Source organism: Neolamprologus multifasciatus, chromosome 14 (genome assembly GCF_963576455.1).
Source record: "Neolamprologus multifasciatus chromosome 14, fNeoMul1.2, whole genome shotgun sequence".
NCBI classification, from domain to species: domain Eukaryota; kingdom Metazoa; phylum Chordata; class Actinopteri; order Cichliformes; family Cichlidae; genus Neolamprologus; species Neolamprologus multifasciatus.
Window position 1 is genome coordinate 23,580,433 of NC_140452.1, and position 26,474 is coordinate 23,606,906.

At 41.0% G+C, this 26,474-nt stretch overlaps 2 protein-coding genes and 1 non-coding gene across 3 annotated transcripts; 1 reads left to right on the plus strand and 2 right to left on the minus strand.

The window, feature by feature from the left end:
* Positions 1–4,140: 4,140 nt before the first annotated feature.
* Positions 4,141–8,915, plus strand: tyr (tyrosinase). Its single transcript, XM_085130601.1, has 5 exons — positions 4,141–5,305; positions 5,712–5,928; positions 6,597–6,744; positions 6,959–7,140; positions 7,222–8,915. The coding sequence occupies exons 1-5, from the start codon at positions 4,478–4,480 to the stop codon at positions 7,467–7,469; spliced, it is 1,623 nt and encodes a 540-aa protein (XP_084986727.1). The 5' UTR covers positions 4,141–4,477; the 3' UTR covers positions 7,470–8,915.
* Positions 8,916–9,028: 113 nt separating this feature from the next.
* Positions 9,029–25,958, minus strand: nox4 (NADPH oxidase 4). The gene is given in 20 exon segments (XM_085130602.1): positions 9,029–10,320; positions 10,411–10,511; positions 11,932–12,000; positions 12,355–12,463; positions 12,560–12,679; positions 13,392–13,473; positions 14,797–14,857; positions 15,535–15,597; positions 15,767–15,931; positions 17,395–17,554; positions 17,848–17,928; positions 19,295–19,367; positions 19,602–19,629; positions 20,596–20,693; positions 22,221–22,305; positions 22,592–22,702; positions 25,192–25,272; positions 25,274–25,291; positions 25,640–25,664; positions 25,666–25,958. Coding segments are annotated over 20 exon segments (1,680 nt in total). The 5' UTR covers positions 25,695–25,958; the 3' UTR covers positions 9,029–10,199.
* trnad-guc (transfer RNA aspartic acid (anticodon GUC)) lies at positions 11,168–11,239 on the minus strand. Its single transcript has one exon. It is a non-coding gene; the product is annotated as a tRNA-Asp (tRNA).
* Positions 25,959–26,474: the final 516 nt, after the last annotated feature.

The window sequence follows — 26,474 nt, forward strand, 5'->3', positions numbered from 1 at the left end:
ATTTCAGAGAATTTGGATAAATCTCTGTGCACAATGGGACAAAAACAAAAATATCCAATGCCTCGGGTAGCACTCAATTAAAATCAAGCACACTAAAAAAAAATGTCCCAAGATACAAGATATTGGATTCAAAATTTCCAATTTTGATGTAAAATGTTAAATTTAATGAACTCTGGGCACACACATACCAGATGTGTCGATATTCTGATTTCATAAGGTTAATGTTAGGGTCACCTCAATAGGTTAACAGACCTGTTCAAGATAGATGAACACTGGATCTCACACTTAATTGTATGGATGGCAGATCTCAGATGCCATTTCCATAGCAACCCTTCACTTTTATAGTAAAACAGAAAATCAACAAGTATCTAATTGATCAGTTCAGCTTGTCTCATTTGATGCCAACTAATCTTTCCTTCACACGCGCACGCACATATGGAGAGAGATTAAAGTCGTTAATCACTCGCAGAGACACTTAAAACCTGTTGATGCAAGATTGGATCAATAAGTGAATTAATATTGATGAAGCTGAGACAAATCAATGACATGTGTTAGGATGAACTGTGTCAAATGATGGAGAACTGGACTGAATGATATGATGGAGAAAAATCATCCACTGAATCATCTGGAGCATTTTTCTGACCCTGATACTGTTCAACAGAGTTTGTGGGTGCACAGAGCAGACAGAAAATATAACTGGAGTGACAAATTAATCATCCCAAGAAAAATTCACCCTGCAAAACACACCTGCACTCTGTATGTGCGTTTGTGTAATCAGTGTGTAATACTGTGCATTAGACACATATAACATCTATAGGGTAAAAGTCTTTTTAACGACACTCCTCCACAAATCACAAGCACAACAGACTCACAGTCACAGTCGGAAAATCAATTATTGAATGGCATTTCAAAATAACAGTGGATACCCGTGGTTGCCATAGACACATAGCTGATTTACAGGGTTGTCACTTCTCTGTGATATTCCCACTCTAAGTAGGACAAATAGAGGGGAAAAAAACCTACAAATTGCACAATGCCAAAAGAGAAATGAGGACGTCAGTTATGAAACGTAATGTGGCTGCTGTTTCATTGAACAAGTGGAGAGTGGGTTTTAATATGACTTAAGTAGACTGCAGATTTGTCATCAAGCACATAAAGCACAAAAGACAGACCTGTCCACGTACTTTACACATCGTGGAGAAGTTCTGCAAAAAAGTTGAAACGAGTGAAAAACCAGTAAGAAAGAAAAAGTCTCACATCATTGGCAGATCTATTTAGAAAAAACTCACTGCAGTCACTGTGGGTTTGGTAATGCAATAAATCAAAATGGTGTGTATATTTTTTATAATATATCAAGGGAAAAGTAAATTTAAATTTTAAAGGGTTTCAAGGAGGTTGCTCTCAAGTCTGCAGGCAGGCTGTTCCAGATACTGGGTGTGTACATTCTGAAAAGCAGCCTCAGTGTCGATGTAAACTGTCAGCACAGGTTGACAAGCTGTCACAGTGTCTCTGACTACCAGGACGCTGTGATAACAGGGATGGCACAGAGATTGGGGAGACTGCAGCTCTGTGTTAGCTTTGCCCTGCAGAAATAAAATAAAACTTATAAAATATAAAAAGATATTAAAAAAAATATATCACATTTTAAAAAGGAAGACAAGTAAAAGGAGGGGGGGGTTCTCCACAACTTGAGGTTTCATTTATAGAAACTGTTTCTGTATAAAGATTAGAAGCTTGAGCTCATAGTTCATGAAAATAATAGCTTTTGAGTATCTCTTCTGCACAAGCACGCACACACACACACAGATGAGATGCGACAGGTACAGTTAGGTCTGTTGTCAAGACTGAGCTGAAATTCTTCTTGTAATTTTCTTTTCTTCTTTTTTACAGATTTTCAAGTTCACATTAGATGTCTTTAAAAGAAAAAAAAAAAGACAGTTTCCTCTTTGATCTGTGGAGGTCAGTTTTGTACAGGTTGGCTTTTAAAAGCCTGCGGGAGTTTTGTGAGATGTCAAACGTAAAACAACCGTAAGAATCCCCTCCAGCTAGACAAATCAGCCGTCATCTACCTCCTCTGTTATCTCATTACGCATGATGAGGAGGACTCTGACTGCGTGCAGTAATCGTGCTGTGACAGGCAACTTCCCTGGTGGTCTATCTTCAAATGGCTCATGCTGCCCTCTTGTGTCTGGATGAAACAGGGGAAAAAAAAGTTTTATGGGAACGTCTCAATCCGAAACCATTACTCGACGTCACGTGGTTTCCGAGTTATTCAGGAGTTACTGAAGCCTACTGTTGTAATTTCAGGTTAAATTCTTGGTAAGTTCAAATAAAAGTAATTTTTCAAACACTCTATGTGTGCCCTTGTCTCTCTCAGAGGAGCCCTGCGGGCAGGTTTATCCTGTGATGGTCATTCCTGTGTGCTCCACTGCGCTCCTGCGGCGAGATAAGCTGCATCCCGTGCCTGGCTACGGTAGCATGTGACCGGCTTGTGATCCTAAAGCTTGCGCAGATGACTTTCTACCCTGAGTACTGTACCAGTCTGAACGGAACCTGTGGAGAAAAAATCTCTCTCTTTCTCCTCCTGGAAGTTTCCACGTACAGCTGATCGTCACGATGCACCATGTGGGGTGTACCATGTGGTGTACTGACAAAGACCCGTTATTACATTTCACTTCTTATGCAATTAGCCTTTAAGTGTATTTTATCAGCTATAAACTTCTACATACTATTAATGCACTGTCAATATATTAACAATTAATACGCTGTATTTATTACACAAAGCATCTTAATCATTTGGTGGAAAGTATGACTACAACTTCATATCTATTCACTCTTCCATCTCATTTGCAATTAAAGACTTGAAAAGCAAAGCAACTGTAAAAATTTTACTGTACTTTTTCTCTTTTTGACTAAAAGGTTGAGTTTTCAACATGATTGCTGTTAAACAGCAGCAGCATTAAAGGTTTCATTCATGATTCCATGTGGATGAACTAGTGTTTTCAGTGTCAGTAATAACCTGTATATTTGTGCAACAGAAAAACAATTCACCCCTTTCACTCTTATTGATGGGGCATGAAATTAGGTCAAAATAAAATATCACACATGACTCTTATGCAGCCTGTATGCATCTGAACTAAAATTCCAGTCACAGAGGTAATCTTTATATATTAGAAAAAAATATTATTTGTATGCTTATTACAAAAATGGCCTTGTTTCCTAAAAATAAAGGGTAGAATTAGTCTATTATCAGATCCTAAACAATAGCAAGGATTTCTTCAGCATTAGTGTTGGTTTTAATGTAGGTTGAAATGTCAACATAGTCCTTAATGTTACTGCTCTACCTGCCACATCAGTGTGTGAAAGTATTTAACCACCACAAAGTACACTTATGATTATGTTTAATCCTATCACGTTTAACTCATAATGGTCTGTAAAGGAAATAATCCCCTCCCTCTCCCCCATTCTTCATTATGAGTTAAAAGAGTTTAAAACACCTTCTGTGACAGAGACCGTTATATTATTTTGTCGAATTATAGTGAAGCTCAATCGAACCTTTTCTAAAAGAGGTTTGATGTGTCATGGTATAACATGGCAGATTGAATAAAATGTAATGTTTAATATATTAAACTTTAATAGTACCCATTTTATTAGAGCACATATTCTGAGATATTCTGAGACAGTACTAAACATAATCGCTGAAGGTAGCAGATTACACTTTTGCTTTCTTTAACATCATAAAAAGACCAAGTAGAAGCACAAACTCATCCCACCCTAACACACTGTTAATATTTAAATTCAAGCCTGGCTTTCATTAATACACTGTCCGGTATCACTCTCCCACCTCCTCAACTTCTTCTCCTTTCTGTCACACGTTTCTGTAGCACATCTGATCATGCATAAATTCCTGGAGGGGCTTTGCCCAAGGGAGGGGAGTACTGTACACACACACACACACACACACACACACACACACACACACACACACACACACACACACACACACACACACACACACACACACACACAGCAGACATTTCTGCCCGAGGTGAAGTGGAGTAGAGGTCAGCTGGTCTCTAGACAAAGTGAAATAAGAATATTATCCTGAGCATGTGATGCTGTGTGAGATCACACACTTTTCAGAGGACAGCCCCCTAAAACAGCTCAATGAGTAGGCAGAGAACAAGGGGCTGTTTGCTGGGTGTATGAGTGTAAGGGTTGAGCGAGGTTTGGTAGCTAGTTAGATGGCAGGTTAGAGGAGTAGATATTACAAAACAGAAAAAAGGGGGGAAAACAGCAAAAGTTGGAAATGTGTGATCCTGTATTTCTCTGCTTAACTGGAAGTAACTTTTTGTAAGTGAATCTATTTGCTGGTGCTGCTTTTTGCTCTCCCTAACCGTCTGTGAGGACAAGAGGTTCTCACACTTTTAACAAGAATTTTTATTCCCCCTGAGTGGAGTGCCTTTGACTTTTCACCATGAGAAGACTGTGTATGTCTTTAGTTTTCTTACAGCTGATTGGGGCTTGTTTGAGCCAGTTTCCTCGCCCTTGTGCCACTTCAGAAGGAATGCGGACCAAAGAGTGCTGTCCATTGTGGGATGGAGATGGCTCAGCCTGCGGTGCCCTGTCAGGCCGCGGTTTCTGCACAGACGTGGTGATTTCAGACGAGCCACATGGACCCCAGTACCCTCACAGTGGGATCGATGACAGAGAGCGTTGGCCTTTAGCTTTCTTCAACCGGACGTGCCGCTGTGCTGGAAACTATGGAGGTTTTAACTGTGGCGAGTGTAGGTTTGGTTACTGGGGTTCAAACTGTGCTGAGTACAGGGAATCAGTGCGCAGGAACATCCTGACTATGTCGACTGCTGAACAGCAGAAGTTCATCTCCTATCTGAACCTGGGTAAAAACACCATCAATCGTGACTATGTCATCGCCACTGGTACAAGGGCACAGATGGGAGAAAATGGTGAGAACCCGATGTTCTCTGACATCAACACCTATGACCTTTTTGTGTGGATGCACTACTATGTGTCCCGAGACGCCCTCCTGGGGGGACCAGGGAATGTATGGCAAGATATCGATTTTGCTCATGAATCTGCAGCATTTCTGCCCTGGCACAGAGTCTTCCTGCTTCACTGGGAGAATGAGATCAGGAAGCTAACAGGAGATTTTAATTTCACCATCCCATACTGGGACTGGAGGAACTCCCAGACCTGTGACGTGTGTACCGATGCCTTGATGGGTGGACGCAACTCCCTTAATCCCAACCTCATCAGCCCTGCCTCTGTCTTCTCATCATGGAAGGTAAGAAAAATTGATCCTCATGCCCTGGGTTTCAGTGTGTCTTAGAGTGGAAATACCCATATTTGATTATATGTGGTCCTTTAAACAGTTTTTATACATTAACTCACTGAATGTTCATTTTCTTGTAAAAACAAGCCCACAGGATTAAGTTGGTTCATCCTGTTAATCCAACTATTTGAGAGATTTTTATTAAAAAGTTGTGATTTTTGAAAGCAGCATTGTTCTGAATACTCAGAGAGTTCCATTAGTTTTCACTAATGCCTATTAATGCTCAAAGCTGCTCAGAGGATCCACACTATTTGTAAGAAAGCCATATTAAAGCCTTATGGAGGCCTGCAGGTTTGTGAACTATAACAGCCCAGGAAAACATGTATGTTTACACTTTTACATTTATACATTTGTATAGGTTATCTGCACCCAGTCAGAGGAGTATAACAGCCGAGAAGCATTATGTAATGCCACGGGGGAGGGTCCATTGTTACGTAATCCCGGCAACCATGATACCAATCGTGTGCAACGACTTCCCAATTCAGATGATGTGGAGTTCGCTGTGGGCCTCCCCGAGTACGAGACAGGACCCATGGACCGATTTGCCAACATGAGCTTTAGAAATGTCCTAGAGGGTAGGAGTGAGAGGCAGACACGCACTTACATTTGTGTTAGTCCTCTCTTCTTTCATGTTTAATCACCAAAGTCCAGCTTAATCTTACTAAGCTTGTGAATGAGCACAATTCACAAGCAAAAGGTAGATACAAACCAGTGTGTGTACAAGGAATTGCAAACTCTAATGCAGACATCGACACTAAAACCTGCTAGTTATTTTATGTATTTATTGTTGGAGTTTAACACATCCTGCACACGTTATATCATTAGACGTGCTTCCAGTTTTGTTGTAAATCACAGGCTGTCCCTTAAGCTGAAGGAGTCCTGAATTAAATTATATCAAGTGCATATGAACGAGGTGTGAAAGAGGACATTCTTTCATCAGGACATCAATTTTGTTAAAACTTCAAATGTATTTAATATGAAAATGATTCCCCCGTTGTCTCAGAGAACTTTTGAAATTAATTATAGTAAATTACGTTTTTTAGTCGCACAGGTGAGCTGTAAGACTTTTAAGTCGTAATATATCTCAGTTCCTTCTCATTTTTGTTCCACCAAGCTCACATTTTTCTCTGCACAAACACTTTTCTCATATAAACCTACAAACTGTTTACTACTAAATTCATCCCTGAGCATTATCTTCTTGTGTAAACATTGTTGCCATTCTTGTATCATGCACCTTCTGCAGGTTTTGCAAGTCCACAGACGGGTATGGCCGTGTCAGGCCAGAGCACCTTGCACAACGCCTTGCATATGTTCATGAACGGTTCCATGTCATCAGTACAGGGTTCAGCTAATGACCCAATATTCCTGCTACATCATGCTTTCATTGACAGGTATAGTAACACTTATCCGCCCATATTACTGGCAAAAGGTAAACTGCACACACTGGGTGTAATGCAGTGAGAAAGATAAAACTAGTGAGACCTAGAGAAGATGTAAGGATGAAAAGTTGCATATCATGTAGAATCATGATATATATTCAATTTTTTCATGCAAGTTTTTCTTTCTGTCCCTTTTCTCTTCTTATTAACTTCTTCTCTTCATTAGTATCTATGAGCGCTGGCTCAGGAACCACCAGCCTCCACGAAACAGCTACCCACGTACCAATGCCCCTATTGGTCACAATGATGGCTACTATATGGTTCCCTTCCTGCCTCTTTATAGAAACGGAGATTATTTCCTGTCCAATAAGGCTCTTGGATATGAATATGCCTATCTGTTGGACCCAGGTCAGTGCATAACTGTAAACATACCTCCTAAATGACCTTTTCTTTAAGCTTTACTGTCCTATCCTATCTGTCTCACCATAGGTCAGAGGTTTGTTCAGGAGTTCCTGAACCCCTACCTCCAGGAGGCACAACAGATCTGGCAGTGGCTCGTGGGTGCCGGGATTCTGGGAGCTCTGATTGCTGCAATCATTGCAGTAATCATTGTTTTTGCAAGACGGAAATGGAAGCGCAATCAGAGGAAGAAGAGAGCATCAAGCTACGGGGAGAGACAGCCATTACTGCATAGCAGCTCAGAGGAAGGATCATCTTCATATCAGACCACTCTGTAACACAGATACTGCACAACCCTGTGATGGTTATGAAGCCAATTAAAAACAAGAATCTGATTATGTTTTTTTTTAAATATATTCATGTACAGATGAGCCAGTGAAGCAACTTTTTTTAAAAAAAGGAAAATGCAGTTCATCCAAACAAGAAAAAACATATTTACACCTCAGTGTCTTGCAGGTATCTACTATGGAATCAACAGAAAGGAAGTGGGTAGTGGTGATAGCACTGATAAATCACCACGTTAGCAACATAGCTGTCCATGCAGACAGTTACAGGTTTTAAAAATAACTTTACATGGGTTTGCAGGATTTGTCTAATCTAATTAGGGCAGACAACAAGAAGCAACTTCCTTTGTATTAGCGTGATGGGGACAGGTGAACCAAACCTTTAAGATTTGAGACCATTTAAAAAGAGACTATGAGCAAACAGCAGGGAGCTGCCACTGGGAGGATCACCTTAAAATGTTTTGCATTCAGTCGGCAAACATTCGGAATAGAAAAATTATTTTGGGATTCCTTGAGGAAATAAGGCTCAAAGTAGTTTTTCTGATGTAGTTTTAACTTCCGGGGTTTTGTGAAAAATGCGATAAATGTAAAAAATGCACATTTTAGTTTGGGTGGTTAAAAATATGATTTCAGAGAAAACACTGACTAAATTTCTAATGTACTGTATTATTGTACTAATGTACTGTATTTGAACTGATGCTAAAAGACAGCGTGCAGTTTTGCTTGCAATCCTCTCACAAGCAAATTAACTGTAGTTGTTACAGTGCTTACAAAGATGAATCATGAGTCTGTACATGCTTCATTAAAAATCTAACTTGATGCAAATTTGCTGCTTATTTTTTATGCAATAATGTTGATAACCACTTTTAAAAATGACTAGGAGATTGTGTGTTTTGCAGCATGGTGGCAGAAATCTGCATGTAATGCTGATTGACTGGGCTGTTCAGTTACTGCACTGCAGTGCGATGTTTGAGTGGTCATTAAGACTAGAAATGTATTGTTTCAATTATAAATAAATGTAAAACTAAATCACTCAATGATTGAAAACAGTACATTTAATAAAGATGTAATAAATATAAACCATTTATTTCATACTTGTGCCAAAAAAGAAAGTTGATCTTAAAGATTTAGATAAATGTCAAAAATTTCAAATTATAATTACAATGTTTACTCAGTTGATCAGAAAAAAATCAAGATGTTTATTCTTTGTAGAAACCTCCATTCTCCAGTTTGTGGCACTCAAAAAAAAAACCAGAGCTTGTAAACATGACAAATACTAAAGTAAACCAGTAAATCATCATAACCTGAAATATGCTTCCGTTATATGAGATTGCCAAAATCCTGCAGAACCTTGACATGTCAGATTGTAATTTATGTTAAACAATATAAATAAAGTAAGCAACAAAAAAAAGTTAAAAAAAAAAAAAAAAAAGCTTGAGGTGTAGTGGTGTAAAGACTGCATCATCGTGTGCCCATTTTTAAACCACACTGTCTCAGACTCTGAGATAAGTGTTGTAATACTTTTTTCTGCCTCTTAGTTTTGTCAAATGTCACACTTCCTTCCAGGCTGTCTACAAATCCTTCCACAGTGAGAGAAACACATAGACCCGTAACAATCTGCAGAGACCTAAAATCCTTGCCCCCTTTTCTGAGCGTTTAAATGTGCTAAACATACAGTGCTTGACAATTTTCTTCGACCATTGCCCCAGTGTAAATTTAGCCCACAGTTGCCCTAAATTAACAGCACTGGTAATTACTAAAATCATTTTTATGTTGCTGTAATAGTTGATTCACCAGTATGCACAGCTTCTTTAATAGAAATACCTTTAATGCTAAAATATAATTATTGTTATTATCCATTCATTTTCAGGTTTATTGCTTTACAAAAGTATCAAAAAATAGTAAAGCAGTATATTTTAGATGCTGACAAAACAAATGTTGGGCCAGTTGATTCTGGATGTAGAAGATATCCATATATTTTGGATATTTAGAACTAGGTGGGGTTTGGCTCTTAAGTCTCTTAATACTGTGATAAGATCAAGCTTGACTTGTGTGAGTCTGCAGTCGAGTAAAGGTCAAATAAAGTCTGGCTGGAAGTTGACAACAAACGAAATCCCTTGATTATCAGCTGATTTGCTTACATTGTTTCACTGGGCTGCGTTTATCAGCCCGCCACCTCCTAAATAAAAACTGTTTCATCCCTGAGTGATGTTTCAGGCGCTGGTCTGCAGAGCAATTCCCTCATGGTTAATGCCTTGTTGTGTTTGTGGTTGAGGGCATTTTAGGGCTGAGTCACACCTTTTTCCTCACACTCGACTCCAACATGAGAATGCAATTTTACTCCACAGAGGGGTGCAACAGGGCAGGGATGATACAGCAGCTTCAGGAGACTCCAAGCTTTTCTCACATGTTGATTGGGTCACAAACCAAAGTTGAAGCTTATTTAAAGCACCCAACAGGCTGTTTCGATGTGCCGGACCTTTAGAAAACATGTACAGAGATTGAATATAAATATAGTCTATCATTATTTAACTTTACAGTCAGTATTTATATCAAATGAAAATCCATCCAAGATTTTTTTAAGCAACCATGATTGTCCAAAGGTACTAAGAACTTTAATTTAACTAAAAACTTTTCCCATGATTGAATGAGAAGCCATCCACCCCAAAGTAGATGACTTCTACTGATATGCCCTGACAGTGTAGCACCAGCTCTAAAGTTTAATCAGCTGAACGACTCTTTGTTGAATTCGAATGTTGTTCCATTGTATTGAGGTGAGTTACACAGTCGGTGGAGAGTCCTGGAGATGCCCTTCGGTCCGCAGCAGAAAACACCAACACGTTTACTGAAACCACAGAGAAATCAATTTTAACAACAATGTTATACACACGTTTCTACAGCTGCGAGACTCACTGGATAGTCCCACTGTACTCACTGTTTGTTGGATTTTCCAATTTCATCAAAGAGTAACTTCCACCTGGGCCGACCAATCTGCATCCTTGATGTGAGTGGGCGGTACTTCTCCTCAGACATGCTCTGCAAAAAAAGCATAAAAAACTAGGATGCTTTGAATTCACATTTGCATTAGATGTTACATAAAGTTAATGCTATTACTACTACAGAAAAAAACATAACAAAGAAACATTTATGCTGTTTATGAGAAACATTTTTTGTTTGAGACTTCTATCAGATAAAGTGTACATCTCTCTAAATCAAAAAAGTGAAAAAGTCTGTTTCTTTCTCCTATTTTCTCCTAGAGGCTAAAATAATGTGGTATCAAATTTAAGGGCCACCAGTGCTGGACATAGCTGTGTTAGTCTACTGTTAGTAGGGCAAAGGAAATTTAGTCACAAAAAGGTGAATGTAAATGAAATGGGAATCAACCAATAAACTGGCTGGTTTGGTGAACCTTAACACAGTTGGAAATTTGGAGCTTTTGGACATTTATTTTATTTTTATTGCAACAAAGGACAATTCAAATGCAATCTGCGTCCAGGACAGCAACAACCACAGTCCACAGTAATGTAAAGAGTAGTTTAACAAATTACTTTCATAGCTAAGTAGTTAAGTAATGTATCCTGTTATTTTTGAGAAAAGCAATGAATAATGTGCCAAACATTTTTGAGTAACCCCAACGCTGATGGGAACACCCAGCGATGTTGTGTGACGCTAAACGGATAAAAAGACTTTTTCTCCCCGTCGGGGAATCGAACCCCGGTCTCCCGCGTGACAGGCGGGGATACTAACCACTATACTAACGAGGAGATAGCGAGAGTTCGGCGTATGCCACACAAAAACAGAAGTCGGTCAATGTGACGTTATGCCTGCTTGTAATGTATATTTATGGCAATACGTCGATTATATGTCCCGTAGCGGACACGGCTAGCTTCAGAATCGACGGCTAACTACTTCCTGTTATACGTCTTTGAAGCTCGCCGCTCGGGCCGCACGCTTAGTTTCTATACCGTAATGTAAATTCTCGGTGCACACAAGTCACCGAGGTCACAAAATTTTAAAAAATGAATGAAGTAGTTACTCGGACCAGAGAGGACCCCAGAGGACTCGAGGCTCCGGACAGTTTAAAATAAGCAAGGGTCCGATTGACGTAAATCTCGTAATCAGACGTCCACCGCGAGAGTCGCACGAATACGTTCAAAACTCCTCAAAATGTTTTCAATAAACTAATATAACAGAATTATCTTCTCTATATTGGCTGGCTGTTACATCGCCTAAAAGAACAAAAGCGTTTGCTTTAATGGAACAGTCTGGAAAACATGCAACAGATACACTTAAAACTGTGCGCTGTAGCTTCTCTCTGTTTGTAAAGCACCGCCCTCTAGTGGGTGGAGTTCTTAAAATCTAACAAAAGATAAACCGAGAAGAGCAACAAAATTACAAGATTAGCAAAGAGAAACACTGATGTGTGTGTGTGTGCGTGTTTGTGTGCCACAATTACCTGCAAGCTGTCTGGTTGACTGATATACAGTTTCAGATTAAAGTAGTCCGGTCTGTTTTCGTTCCAGAGCTAAATGAAAAACATGGTTTGTAGTGTTGCTGATGTGTATTTGATTTCATTCATAAAATACGATACAGGATATAAATGCAGCGTTTATTTTCTAGGTTTTTCTGACATAAAGAAGCAGAGGTGAGACTACAAAGGTGAGACAAAACCCAGCAAACCAAAAACAGAGGCTTTTTGCTCAAGTCTACAACTTCTAATGTTTGTAACTATAAATCTGCTGTCTCACAGACACATAAACCTCTCACCTTCGTCTGCCGAATGCCACAAACATTTAGAAAACTTGAATTATAGCTTGCCATTTAATTCCAGCATGATTAATATAACATGAAGGTTCTAACAGCCAGAGTTTGTCCTGACCTTGTGATGCAGAGCACACAGCAGCTCTGCGAACCAGTAAAAGGACTGGAGCTCCTTGCAGACCCACACAAAATACAACCTCTGCAACCTGAAACCCATCCAGCCATCACTAGGTGTACAGCAGGAAGGAAGGAAGAAGTCCATTAATAAATGCCCAGTGTGTGCATCATTTATAAGCATATAATATATTTTTGTAAGAACTCACAGCAGCGCCCGCAGCACACAGGCGAACGGGGTGACTCCTATTCCGCCGGCAACACAAAGACTGACATCATAGTTGAATACCTCTTCTGACGGACCTCCAAATGGCCCATCAACATAAACTCTGAACATACAATGCGGACAAAAAAAATAACACCACAAAGAAAACAAAAGCTCGTTGGCTGAGAAGCTACCAAGATAAATATACACATATGCAATTATATTTCTCCCTTGGGTCAAACACACATAAACATCCTGCATTTGAAATCCTAGTCTGGGTGCAGTTGTGTGTGTGTGTGTGTGTGTCTGTCTGTCTGTCTGTGCTTTGGTGTGTGTGAACTGACAAATAGACAGCAATCCCCCAAATACATAAATATCTCCACAACAGCTGCTCGCTCTCTTGTGTGATCAAGAATACACACACAAAAAATTAGACACAAACTTAACTCAACGTAACACAGAATACTGAGAAGATATCACACATGAAACTACATAAAAGATAAATAACATGAGGGCCATCCACACGAGGCGTGGTTTGCCATTACTGTCACATAATCATGAATACAGGAATCTGTAACACTTCTGAAATATTTATATTCATGGTCAAAATATATTCCGTTATTTAAAAAAATGAAATTTGTTCCAACACAGGAGACCAAGGGGGTTTGGCCCTTTGATGGTTTGTTTAACTCATCTGACTGTCTATCAAACACAGAGCAGGAAGAGCACTGAGTCAGAGGTCAAAAGGTTGAAACCTTAAGCCATTCTGGGATTCTGAGCCTTCATGAGAAATCAAGTCAGCCACATTATTTAAGCAGACACACACAGAAACGTACTTGGGGTATCTCCTCTTTTGGGCCATGGGAAGGATCTCCATGTCTATCCTTGGCTCAGGAAGCAGCAGCTGTGTGAATCGTTCTGAGGACAGAGGAGAGGAGATAGTTCAGGCATGGTGTGATTTGTGAAAAAACCAGAGGGATCTCCTAATGGTCACATATACTCTCAAGCCTATTAGAATATTTAGATACATAATGCTTCTGTCAATGTAACTTCCATCTATTCATTTTCTACTGCTTATCTGGGTCCAAGTTGCAGGGGCATCAGTCTGAGCAGAGAAGCCCAGACTTGCATCACCTCAGCCTCCTCCAGCTCATCCAGAGTGACACAGAATTGTTTCCACGCCAGCTGTGTGAGTCCTGGTTCTGCCCCCAGGGGTCTCCTCTCACTAGGACATACTACAAATACCTCACCTGGGAGGCGTCCAGGAAGCATCCTAGTCAGATCCCTCAACTAACTCAGCAGGTTCTTTTCGATGTGCAGGAGCAGCAGCTCTATTCTGATGCCCTCTAAATTGTTCGACCTCCTCATCCTGTCTCTAAGGGATCACAGCTCCCTTCGAGTCCCTTGAAACCCTTATATTGATGCTATGATTATTATTCCTTGTAATGCACTAATATCCTTATTCTTTCACCGATTTATTCAAAAACTGAGAATAAGAAGGCAGAAATGGACAGGAAGAATCAATGGTTGCAATAGTTGTTAGTTGCACGTCAGATTAGGTTGCAGGTAGGGTTATAGGGTTTTAGAAGTGTTTGCAGTTACAAAGTAGCTACGGCATGAATTTCCTACTGAAGCATAAATTCCCAGTAAGAGTTCATAAATTTTTGAAAATTAATTGGCCTTTAACACATTTCCAGCATCATAGGCTACAGGTCCTAACTCATGAATGTTAGTACTGATCTTTCCACTCAAAAACACCGGTTGGGTCCGACTGACGTAAACTTCGTATTCGGACAGTAAGTGTTTTAGCCAGAACTTCCACTAAAAGATATTTCCTTTAAGTTGGCTGCAAACCAGTCCTTTTTCCTGAACAGACTGCACATACTGTGTCCAAGTGACATCAAGTCCTCGTTCTGGTTTTATTAGTTAATGGAGTTCAAGAATGGTAAAAACTGCCTTCTTGCCATTTTAAACATTCTTGAACTCCATTAAATAAGGTCTTCTAGAAAGATGATGAACCTGTGGGAACAATCTTGGCCTTGAGGTAAAGAGGGAGTCTTGCACACTCACTCACACACACAAAAAACAGGGGATGATTACGCACATCAAAATGCAGCTCTTCGGAAATGTGTCCTCAGCAGAGAGAACAAAACAAAACAGCTTCCATCCTGTCAGCTTTGATAGGGAATAGAAACTGTGTGTCACTCTTTTCTGTGTGTGTGTGTGTGTGTGTGAGCCCACCAGTCCAGTCTCCCACAACTCGCAGATGGATGCCCAAAGTTTCCTTGTTCTCTGTGGGACACTGTGAGGAGTTAAAGGGCTGACAGTTACTCAAAATACAAACACACACGTTAACACACAGAGACACGTGCAGCTAACACTAGAAAAACTGGCATACACACAAACACATGGATCAGCACATATACAATACATAGCTACAGCTCTTTTCACTAAATTTAACAATCTACACACACACACACACACACACACACACACACACACATTGATGGACACACGCACGGCCTTCCTGTTGGCAGACAGTGTTACTAGCCTCAGGGGTCTGTCTGCTCTCTGTCAGAGTGATTCTCTACCCTCCTCCTCAAAGCTCTACAACACACCAGGCATAGGCATGCACAGTTATTGTGCTCCTTTGTGGGAATCAGTGGGTTTTGTATGTGGCTGTGTGTGTGTGTGTGTGTAAATGATTCCATCCCTTCCTGCTGTGCGAGCATACAGGGATTTCTTTATCCTCTCCTACTGTATCATGGAATCTGAACTAATCCCGTAAGCATCAATACACAGCGTGAAACACAATATTACTGCACAGCCCAGGTGTCAGTCAAGTGCCAGTCATCAGCAGAGGGTGTGTTGAGTATCTACTAATAAACATCTGCATTCACATGTGTATACAGAATATATGTGTGCTTGCACTGTGTCACGACAGAGGAATGCGTTAAAGCGAGCTGCAGTAGGTCTTACCATTGTGAGCGTGAAGGGATGGTTCTCAAATGAGGAGACACCTGGGCAGTTAAGAAGAATATGCTGAGAAAAAAGAGGAGGACGGGAAGTCGCAGAGAGACAGCAGGATGTAAAAGAAGGAGGACGGGGGGATTAGAGTGGGGGTATGTCGAGAGAAAGAAATCATCAGATCAAATCAAACGAGTGGAATTTCCCTTCTCTCCAAAAAGCAGCGGATATTTGACCAACTCACCTGTCCAGGTCGAGCTTTGAAGTTCTTTTTCAGCATGCGCAACTCCACAACATCACAAGGGTGCCTGATGACTGTCACTATGGTAACAGGGTCACGGCTCTGGATGTAGCGGTAGAAACGCTCCACACAGTAGAGACAGAGAGGACCAGACACCCACAGCCACGTCTACACACACAGAAACAACACAGCACAAACCAGGCATATGGGATAGATAATGAAAGCAGTTTCACAAAGACAGCTTTATGTCATGTGTGTTGCTCTCCTGAGTTTATTTCTTTTGCGATGTCACTATGTTACAAGATCTTAGCAGTTACTCTGGTGTGACCCCAACACTGTCACATAAAAGGAAAGATCTGACAAATCAATGACTTAATAGCTCATGTGGCTCATGATCCATCACAGTTCCTGGTTACTGAAACGAGTGGACTACAGAAAGAAAAAGTTTTGTTGGTTCCAAGTTTGTTTGGTCTTTTTTGTAGATAATAGCTCCCACTGTGGTTCTCTGGACTCTCAAAATCTTAGAAATTGCTTTGTAATTCTTTCCATACTGAAAGATATCAGTGACTTTGCTGTTTATCTTGAGATTCTTAAGATCATGACATGATGTGTCATTTTTTTTAAATCTTTCACTTTACTTCACTTTGTCAGACAGGCTGAATTTAAGTGATTTCTTGATTCAACAGGTCTGGGAGCTATCAGGCTTGAGTGAGGCTAGCTTTCCAGAAACTCTGCTTTATTGCAGTTAATTCACGATTTAACAAGCAGAGAGTGATTTCATTTATTTTGCCCAGTCAATTAAGTCTTTATTTAAAAAGTGCATTTTGTATTTACTCCCACAAAGGGGGCAAATACTTTCGCGCAGCACTGTAAGCAAACCAATGACTGCTGCTGCTGTTCTGGTGGCATCAGTATTTGAAAAGTGGTTTGAATCATGAGGCTTGGCGATTTGAAACTTTGCATAATCACGGCCATTCAAACTACAGCAGCCGAATTTTCCCTCGGGAATGTATGTAAGTCGGCGAATGTTAGTACAGAAATGTGTACCAGGTATTTTCTATCAAAGCTTTGTAATTCCATCAGCCTGTTCCCCATCACAATAACCCGAGGAGACTCTGAATCAAATCCAGCTGAAAGGAGAGAGTACGCTCACAAGAATAAATACTAAATCGACTGATATCACAGTGTGAGGTTTTTCTCTTCCTTTCTGTTGGCAGTTACCTGTAACAGACTAATTGCTCGCAGCTTCAGTAAAGCCCTGGGAGCACAACTGTACTTATGGGGGGATTTATGGAACCAGCTCGTTGCTTAACGACCAAGTGCAAACACATCATCACACACGCAGGAGGAAACGCACACAAAAACAGGCCCTGATGTAGAGAAAGGATGCAGCCCCTCCCTAGCAGTATTACACCCCTGCTCAAAGGGACCAGCTCCTACCAACACTTCCCAAATACTCCGCATTCACCCAAAAGCCCCAACCACAAACCCCAAAATGCTGACAAAGACGTAAACAAACATTTCCTTCAACTCAAACTGAAACACAAACACATGTAAATATGCTCATAACACACATGCCTGGACCACTCACACACACACACACACACACACACACACACACACACTCTGACCTGGGGATAATGTGGCTGGAAGTGAGCGTCCTCGTTGCATCGCCTCTCCTCTTCTTCACTCGTGTCCAGTTCATCTCCCTGCTGCTCGGTGCTGCTCTGGTTGGCTCTGAAGCAACCAGGGGGGTGTGCCTCTATGTTGGTCTGATACTTTAGAGCTCCACTGATGAAAACAACATAATGTTTTCATCAGTCACACTTTAGCACATTTACTCATCACTCTTTTAAGACTACTCAGGCAAAATAGGTTTAAAATGAAAACTAGGGGCTGAGAGTTCAACCACACAGAAGAAAAAACAGGCGCGAACAAGCACTTGGCTGAATGGGATGACTAGTACCTGCATTTGAATTTCACCTGAAAGACTTTCAGTTCCTTGGAAAAAGAAATGACTCTGTGTGTTGCATAAGTGTAGAGGGGAAACCCAAACACCCACATGCACTGTTAGTGCTACCTACCCAACCATGTGTATCATCAGGATGACGTAGAAAACAATGAAGAGGTTGTGTGTGTACCAGAAGATCTCATAGTTGGACAAGCTGTAATAAATTACAAGACGATCAGAGTTTACTAAGGACATGATGTACAGACTCCCAGCTCAAAGCCTGAGTGAGGAGAACATCAAAGATCAGTAAAGAGGTCGTTACACAGAACAACCCCCCCATAAACACTGCAAACAACAACCAAGCTCTGTATTCTCCTTTTTCGAATGCAGCTCTTTTTTAATGGTAGCTAAGATATACACAACGTGGCTAAGATATCCTGTTACACCCAACAATGTCATATGATTCTTCTGGTTCTGTACTAACCAAAACATAGCTTAATCTGTCAATCATTCTCCAGAAACAACAACTAAACACAGCATAAATCTCTTTTAAGAACTTAAAAGAGAAACTATTAGAGCAACGTATTGCTCTCTGGCATGTAGTATAAAGCTCTTTTGTTTCTCTGAGTTAACTGTACTTGATCATGAAGTGGAATAATGCTAGAAGAGATTACTCAAGCTATCCCAATCTAACATTCCTGGGAAAGTGGAAGGAATTTTTGGAGAGGAAAGTTCCATTTCAAAAAATAAATACATAAAAATATTGCAGAATTCATTTCATGCATATTCTTACTTGAAAAAAATTAAACACTGTGGCCCGTGACTTTTTCTTTTTTATACATTAAGCTGTAAAAGTGGGCTTCTCTTCAAAGTCTTTAGATGAGCCCATAGAGCACACATTTTCTCCTCCATGGGCATTCGTAACGCAAAGTTTCTCACAACTCAACACTTTCTAATGTTAAAGGCAACAGGGAACAGACATGAAGGTACTGCAATCCGTAAAACATAAATAACCTTGGAGACTTTAAAGTTCATATCCGTGGATCACTGACTCATTAAGCAGGTATTCTTCTGCTGTGCAGCCGCCATCATCCCACCACTCCAGCCACTTAGCCAAATTCTTATCTAAAGCCTTAAGTGGTCTGGAAAAGCCTCTTATCCCCTGTTCAATTACCGAGGAAATCAGGGAGGCCGTTCGGAAGACTAATACACGTATAGTGAGTGACCCACTATGACCTGAATAAGGACAGAGCTGTGATTTTCTCTCCCACAACCTTCTGTTATTGTGCCTCCTCATGGTCTCCAGCTTACATTTCACTTTGACTAACACAAACTGAGTCATGAGCTCAGACAGAAAGAGAAAAGCGAAGAAACACAACACAGAGATACTGATGTCTCGCCTTCTGTCTGACAGACAGACATAAATACAAATCATGTTTGTACTGAGGAGCGGAGACGTGGAGCCGGGCTCCAATTCATCCCAATTACAGTTGCTCATCAAGCCTATGAGGGTTCTTTCCTCGCTTCTATTGATACAAAGACTATGATGACTATTATAATGGTGGTCTGATTTAGCCTACCGTACACAGTAGGAGGAGGATATGAACATCAGGAAGAGGATGAGGACCAGCAGCACACCAGTGACTCCTGGGACTAAAGACAATAACTCAGTTACAGAATGGAGACAAAGCCAACAAAGTACTTAGGGGGTCACAAACATACATACAAAAATACACATAAGGGAATTGTCTGCTCACATGTTTAAAGCAATATTTGCCATTTAATTTAATATAAAAACTGAAGTTATTTCAAAAACACAACATGACTTCCTATTCTTTCTAAAGCCACTAATCTGTACCATAGTGCATGACAAAGAGTAGTCCTTACTTGTGGTCAGAATAATCAGCATGGGGTCCTAGGAAAGAAAGCAGAAAATAAGAATTGTGTTCACTCTTCTGCATCCGTTTCTGTGAGGACCAATGAAGAGTTTTTGATCTCACAGAGGAAGCCAAGTCTGTGCTTTGGAGAGAAAACTGTCTGCAGGCTTCTTTCCAACACATCACTTTAGCTGGTGACTTTCTAGAATGTTCTTGAAGGTGAGCTAATCAGCAGACAAAATCTCCAGACGACTAGCTTTGGCTAAAAGTGTGGACATATTTGGATATTTCCCTCACTTGCTCAAACAGGTTGATGCTTTCAGATTTAGAGATTAGTGTGCTTCACAATGAATGCTTCTCTGATTATATAACAGTAGCTTAAGCTTTGATATAAAAGACAGTTGAACATCTGGCAATCCAGCAATTATGTTTTCTTTTAGTGGATGTTTTACATTGTGAATGACCAGGTGTGCAGGACTGTTTTGCTCATGTGCTCCAGATGTGGTCAGACAACAGGTTTCAAGCATGTCTTGAAACTGGAAGCACAGGATTTGCGGTGGGACGTGTCTGTCAGGCGTTGTGTGGAGGCGAGGAACAAGGAACCCAAACGCAGGACTCACAGGTAGGTGAAGACTGGTGGAGGTTTATTATAAGGAGTGGAGGAACAGAGGGTGAACGGACACTGACTGGCTGGAACACTGAATGGCTGACTGACTGAGAGAACACGGGGAGGACAACATCACACAAACATCAATGACACGACAAAGAACGAGTAGAAACAGAAGACTTAAATACACAGACTGATGAGGATGATAATGAGAGACCGGTGAGTACACAGCTGAACATAATCTGGCTAATGGCACGAGACGAGCTGACACAGGAACAAACAGGAAGTGACAAAATAAACTGAACATGAACAAAACCGAAAGCACTGGGTCGATGACCCAGGAACCCTGACAGTGTCACTGTGATGGTGAGTTCATGGGGGTGTGCTTGAGTCTCACCTCTCCTCTGTAGCGAGCCAAATTGAGAGCCGGAAAGTCCTCTGAGTATCTCACACTGAATCTGACAACATTAACCAGGTGGGCAGAAACGTGCATAACTAGAGGAGAAACAAAGCGTTACACTGTGCTGATTTAAAACACATTTAGTGCGCACATACAAGACTTCAAACAGACACGCTCTCACTTAATTATACATATTCAAAAGAACTGCCTTCAGAAACTCGTACAAACATTTCTTTGTCTATTCAGCAAAAACTCAGCAAAACAACCTCCCCACTTACTAGCTGGCACACACACACACGCACACAGGACACACACTCCTAGCTGACATCATGGCCAAACCACGCAGTTGTTTAACAGCTGATGGAATTAGAGGGTGTGATCATGAGACACAAGGGTCCTATTTTCCCTACTCACATCCTTCGTCACTCCCACTGCCTCCTCTATCGCTCTCTTTTCTTTCTTCCTCCTCTCCGTCTCTGTCTCTCCCGCTGCCTCCCTTTGTTGTCATTTGTTGTCTCTGAGGTTTGTTTTTCAGCACATGAGAACTTTGCCCCGGGGTTGGGGGCGGGGTGACGCATATGTAGGCGTAGGGAACTGCTGAGTAATGTTTAATGAGTTGAGAGGTGAGTGGTGATGAAGATAAAAGAAGAACTTAAGTTTACAGGTGATGCAATGGCAAAGAACAGATGCCAGCACTTGAAGTTTTTTTTTCATTTTTTTAATTTCTGTCATTCTGATGCCAAAATCTCAGCCGATCAACCCAGGCTAGAATATCCGTGAAACCACAGAATGGAAGATTTTAACCGACGTTCCCAGTCCCCAGATAATGGATTGCTTCTTGCTGACCATTTTGGTTTTAAGTAAAATGTCACTCCAACTGTTATATGGGCCGTGATACAATGTGCTCTGAAGAAAATACAGGCATTCTGTTTCTATTTAATGCAAGTTAGCATGTTGATGTATGAATGTAAGCTGGTGAACATCAGTCTTTCTCTTCCATGGAGATGAACCTGCTTAATAAGCAATCAAGTAACGCAGTTTGATTGGTTAAACACTCTCAGCTGATGAATGAATGGCCTTATTTATCACTTTATCAGTAATCAGTAATGCATAATTTTGACAATCATCGTCTGGCCAGCTCTTCTCCGCAACCACCATTAATCACATTAATTAGTCAGATATTTAGAGCGAGGCAGGACCTTTTTACAATGCCTGAATCTCTGCTGCAGGAAAGCTCACAGCATGTGGCTTACCACTAACTTCACTTGTGGTTCAGCTTTTTGTGACACATGCAAGTAACTATAGGAAACAGCAATGCCGGTCAGGCTTCCCAGAAACATATGAATAAGAGGAAGACCCCTCCAAAGAAGAGAGCCACTGGACCCACAGCTGCTTGAGGCTCCCATGATGTCATAGGAGGAGACCCATAAGAATAACATACACACAGACACGTAGACAGTAAAAAGAAACACAAACAGCAAGAAGAGCATCACAGCTGGTTCAGCAGAAATGCTGAGCCAGCGTGGATTCATGTGTACACATTCAGCACACAGACTAACACAGACAGGCACACAGTGATACATGAATGAATATGAGGCAGGGTGACGAGTGACAGCTTTTACCAGAAAAGATGCAGATGGCAACGCCACACGCCACATGAAAGGTCTTGGACTTGTCCAGCAGTCTGCGTGTCTTTCTGCTTGATATCTGCATCAGTGTGTGTGTCACACAGACAATAGTATTATTCACGTGGCTGGTAATGAAAACACCAACTAATCCTCTTCCTTCTACCCTAATCAAGACTGCAATCCTATTATGTTTCTATATTCATATTTGCCTCTGTATTTTTCAGCAGTTCTTTTACAATATATGAGTCACTTTTACAGAATACGCCCCACAACCTGTTTTCACTGATACAACCAAACCCACTTGGAAGTTCTTCTTCCCGTCCCTAAAAACTCCAATGATCCATCCGAGCTGTAGTATTTCTTACCATCCGTGTTCCTCGTACAAAGGTCACCAGAGAGCGACACATGGGCAAAAGCACCAAGCTGCAGTTCAGGTTTAGCACAGTTGCAGATGCCCTGCTGATGCACAATCCTAGCTGGGAAAGACACACACACACAGACACACACACACATACATTGTTAGGCAAATTGCCAACACTGGGCCTCATTTGGTGGGTGTAAAGTGGCCTGGTGGATTAAGGTGCACATTTTTGATTATTCCCATTCAGATATGAGCTATTCAATCATGGCCTATTGAATAGCTCGTAGTGCTAGATAAAACTATCTTTGTCTTTCTCAGAATAGAGAGCTAAGGACCCCTTTAGGAGTCTGTTAGTCTTTAAATGGAAGACATTCATTTATTTTGGAAGTCATCCAGTTTTTGGCTTTAAAAAGGGATTTAAAAAGACTGGAAAACGCTGTTTATTCTCTAAGTATACACTCAAAGACTCTTCTGACTACACCACTGTTTTGCCACCACTTGCAAGTTTTACAGTCTGTCATCCTTTCAGTACAGAGCAGGTTAAGTAGAGGCCCCTAACAACTTGATGACAAGTGGACAGTTTACCTGAAGCGACACAGGGGGGACGTCTGTGTAATGTGGTTTTACAAATCTTAATCTTAGAGCTCGACAATCGAAGCTGTTTTCAAGCTTAAAAGCTGGACATCCTTTGGCATCTTGTAAACACAGCACATTTAAACACTTTCTTGGCAGCCTGAGCGTGCGCTGCAGGTGCCGTCTCTTCTGATTATCCCCAAGAAACTGAAATGACTGGTGTGAGAGATGAAGGTAAGCACAGATCAAAGACGGAGAGCGCGTCTGAAACTGGAGTCCAGCCTTTGAAGGGATGGGGGATTTAAATAGCGGTAAAGATTTGTGATGGCTGTAAGAGATGCAACATAATATAGGAAGTGCGCTTAAAACAATGCGATTTCTTAAGGCGGCAGCAGCTTCTGGTCAGTCACCAGTTTCAAGTGATTAGCTGTAACAGTGTGCTGTACAACAGATGCTGAAATATAAGAATGTGGTGAAACAACTGGTCAAGAGTTAAAATCGACATATAGCAGATGATGGGGGAAGACCAGCATGCTTATAAATCAGACGCCTACACCTTTGAAAGACTTCCCACACACACACGTTCACTCAGCATACCTTACTAAGAACAGCTGACGCCAAAACCAAGCAGGAGGTCTGATATCCTCCCTGCTTTCTGTACATCCCCAAATCCGAGTTACACAGGTGAAGGAGAAAATTTGGATATATGAAGTTTGAGCTGGATTCAGTTTGCCTTCAAAATACATCTCCGTCTTTGCATGTACACACGTACACGTGCAGACACACACATAAGCTTAAGCCCTCTGGTAAGGCATTCAGTCAAGCCAGCAGCGTGCCCACACTTGCCCCTCTCTCCCCTTTGCTATCCACTGTACACGCAGTGCAATAGCTCGCACATGCTGCTCGCTGCCACATCTAATTTTATCACTTCCAGCTTTACCTTTGTTTTTTTCATCTGCTGGCTTTTCATACTAGCTTTTTGTGTGCTTTAACAACTTCATTTACAAATACTCGTACTGCATTATATGTGCTAAACTTTGTTCTTGGCACATTTCAGTTATCAGTTTGGAGTTTGTTCAGCACAATTTGATATATTTTTAAACACAGAATCCAGGTGAGGGCTTCTTTTTTTTTTTGCTATATTTGCATAAAAATGTGCTTTTTGGGAGAAAATCACAGATCTGGTGCAGAAGCAATGACTGCAATTATTATTTCCAAAGACAAGGAACTTTTTCACTCACACAAGCATGCATCGAGATTCACACACCCACGCCCACAGAGACACCATTGAGACCTTGTGACAAAAATTACACCACATGAGCGAGCAGGCATTAAAATCTAAACCTGATTCTATGTGTGTGTGACTGGTTGACCCAGCTCATGTCCCTGCTGCCTGGTTCTGGAGGTCACAATCACAAGCCACTATAAGTGGTGCTTTTATTTCTTCCTTAACAACAATAAGAATCAATTTTTTTAGCAGAAAATAGTGTAAAAGTCACACACAACCTTGTTTATTTGTGGAATTATGAAGAGCACTGTAGGTCTACTGAATAAAGCTACTGTCAGCGGTTCCCTTATTCAAAAGAACCAGGAATTTTTCACTTATCAGCCAAAATATGTGAATCACTACATCATGGAGCTAAACTTTGTAGGCCTTATGAAGGTACATGATTTATAACTAATATCAAATGATATGGTGGACGAAAGTCACTACATTTCTCACAGCTGGTCAAAACACAGTTGCTACTTATATCATTAAGAGTGACCTTGTTATTTTCAGTTTTCTTTTGTAAAGGTTAGCTGGCATCAACAATATCATGACCCTCAGGGTCACTGATGAGTTTTTCCTGTCTCACATGTCAAGATGTACAAAAACAAAAATCTTGAAAAATCTGTTTATGTCTAATCAAACATATGCAGCTAAGAAAGGGTTTGACTGTAAGGGCTCAGTAAAGGGTCTGTTTCCTCTCTTTTAAGCTTGGTTCAAACACAACACATCTAGAAAGTGCATGTAAATGTATCAGGTCTCACCCCGAGGCATCTTTGTAGAGGTAGTGGTATTTGCTGTCCAGTGAAGTAGAGCAGGAAGGTGCTGATGAACAGCCAGGTGTTAACTGCCCAGCCACAGAATCTACCCCCACACACACGCAGACACACACACACACACAACACACACACACACACCGACCACACACCACACACGAAACACATCATCACAAACAGCACAAGAAAACTGCCTGTAAAAGTCTCGTGCACATCTGTATCTGAGTTCAGGCCACAGCTGCTCTACAATAGCCAAGCAGACTGCATGGATACAACATGTACTCAACAGAGTAACTACTGAGCAGCAACAAATTCATTTGAGCGTTCTTGGAGAATTGTGTAAGTTAAAGATAAATAACAGATATATTAACGAGTCAGTTAACAGATTTAAGTGGAGATGGGAGGTTTTCAAATGTCAGACAAAAACTTTCCCCACCAGGACGAAGTGCTTCCCTCCTCGTGGCCACCCAGCTCCGCGCCGACACAACCATGATGCCTTTCAGGGGCTCAGCAGATGCCCAAACTTTTCACCCAAAGCTCCGGTGCGGTCAAGATCTCAGAGACTCGTCCTCCTCCCTGCAGCTCTGCCTCAGTCTGTGGCCAGACTGCAGTGTCCACAGAGCAGCGGTGCCTGCTCAGTCAACCTCCCAGTGAACTCCTCCGTTCACAGTGCATTTTCACTTTTTTTAGCCACCACAGCTCTTTCTCTCTCTGCCCCTCTCACCAGTCCCCCCCCATGAACGACACGCAAGGACATTAAGGACAGCAGCTTCCCCTAAAACTATCGTGAATTTATAAAAATACACAGGACCGAACTCATTGAAATATACAAACACACTGGGGGGAACAATAAACTCGATTAATCGCCTCCTTGTTGCGTCTTTCTGGCCCACTAGAGGGCGCTATAGACCAGCGTATCCCCGTGAAGTCTCAATCTTTGACTCCTATCAGGTACTTTTTAAAAAATTATACTTACACTTTTAATCACACATTTTTAATTGTGTTTTTTAATTACAAAGAGTTGCACAAGTTGAAGTTTATTTTATTTATTTCTTTTGTCTGATCTGAAGTGGGGTTGGTAGGTCGAATAACCTGCCTGACTTTAAAGGACAATTATTTTATTTTAAAAAATTCAATTTAACTAAACCAAACATTTTAAATAACAGACGAACAGTCTGGAAAAAAATACACGACAATTTTTTGAAGGTAAACAATTAATGTGTTGTAGTCTTTATGACAATTTTAGCAGGCATGACGTTAACAGTGCAATA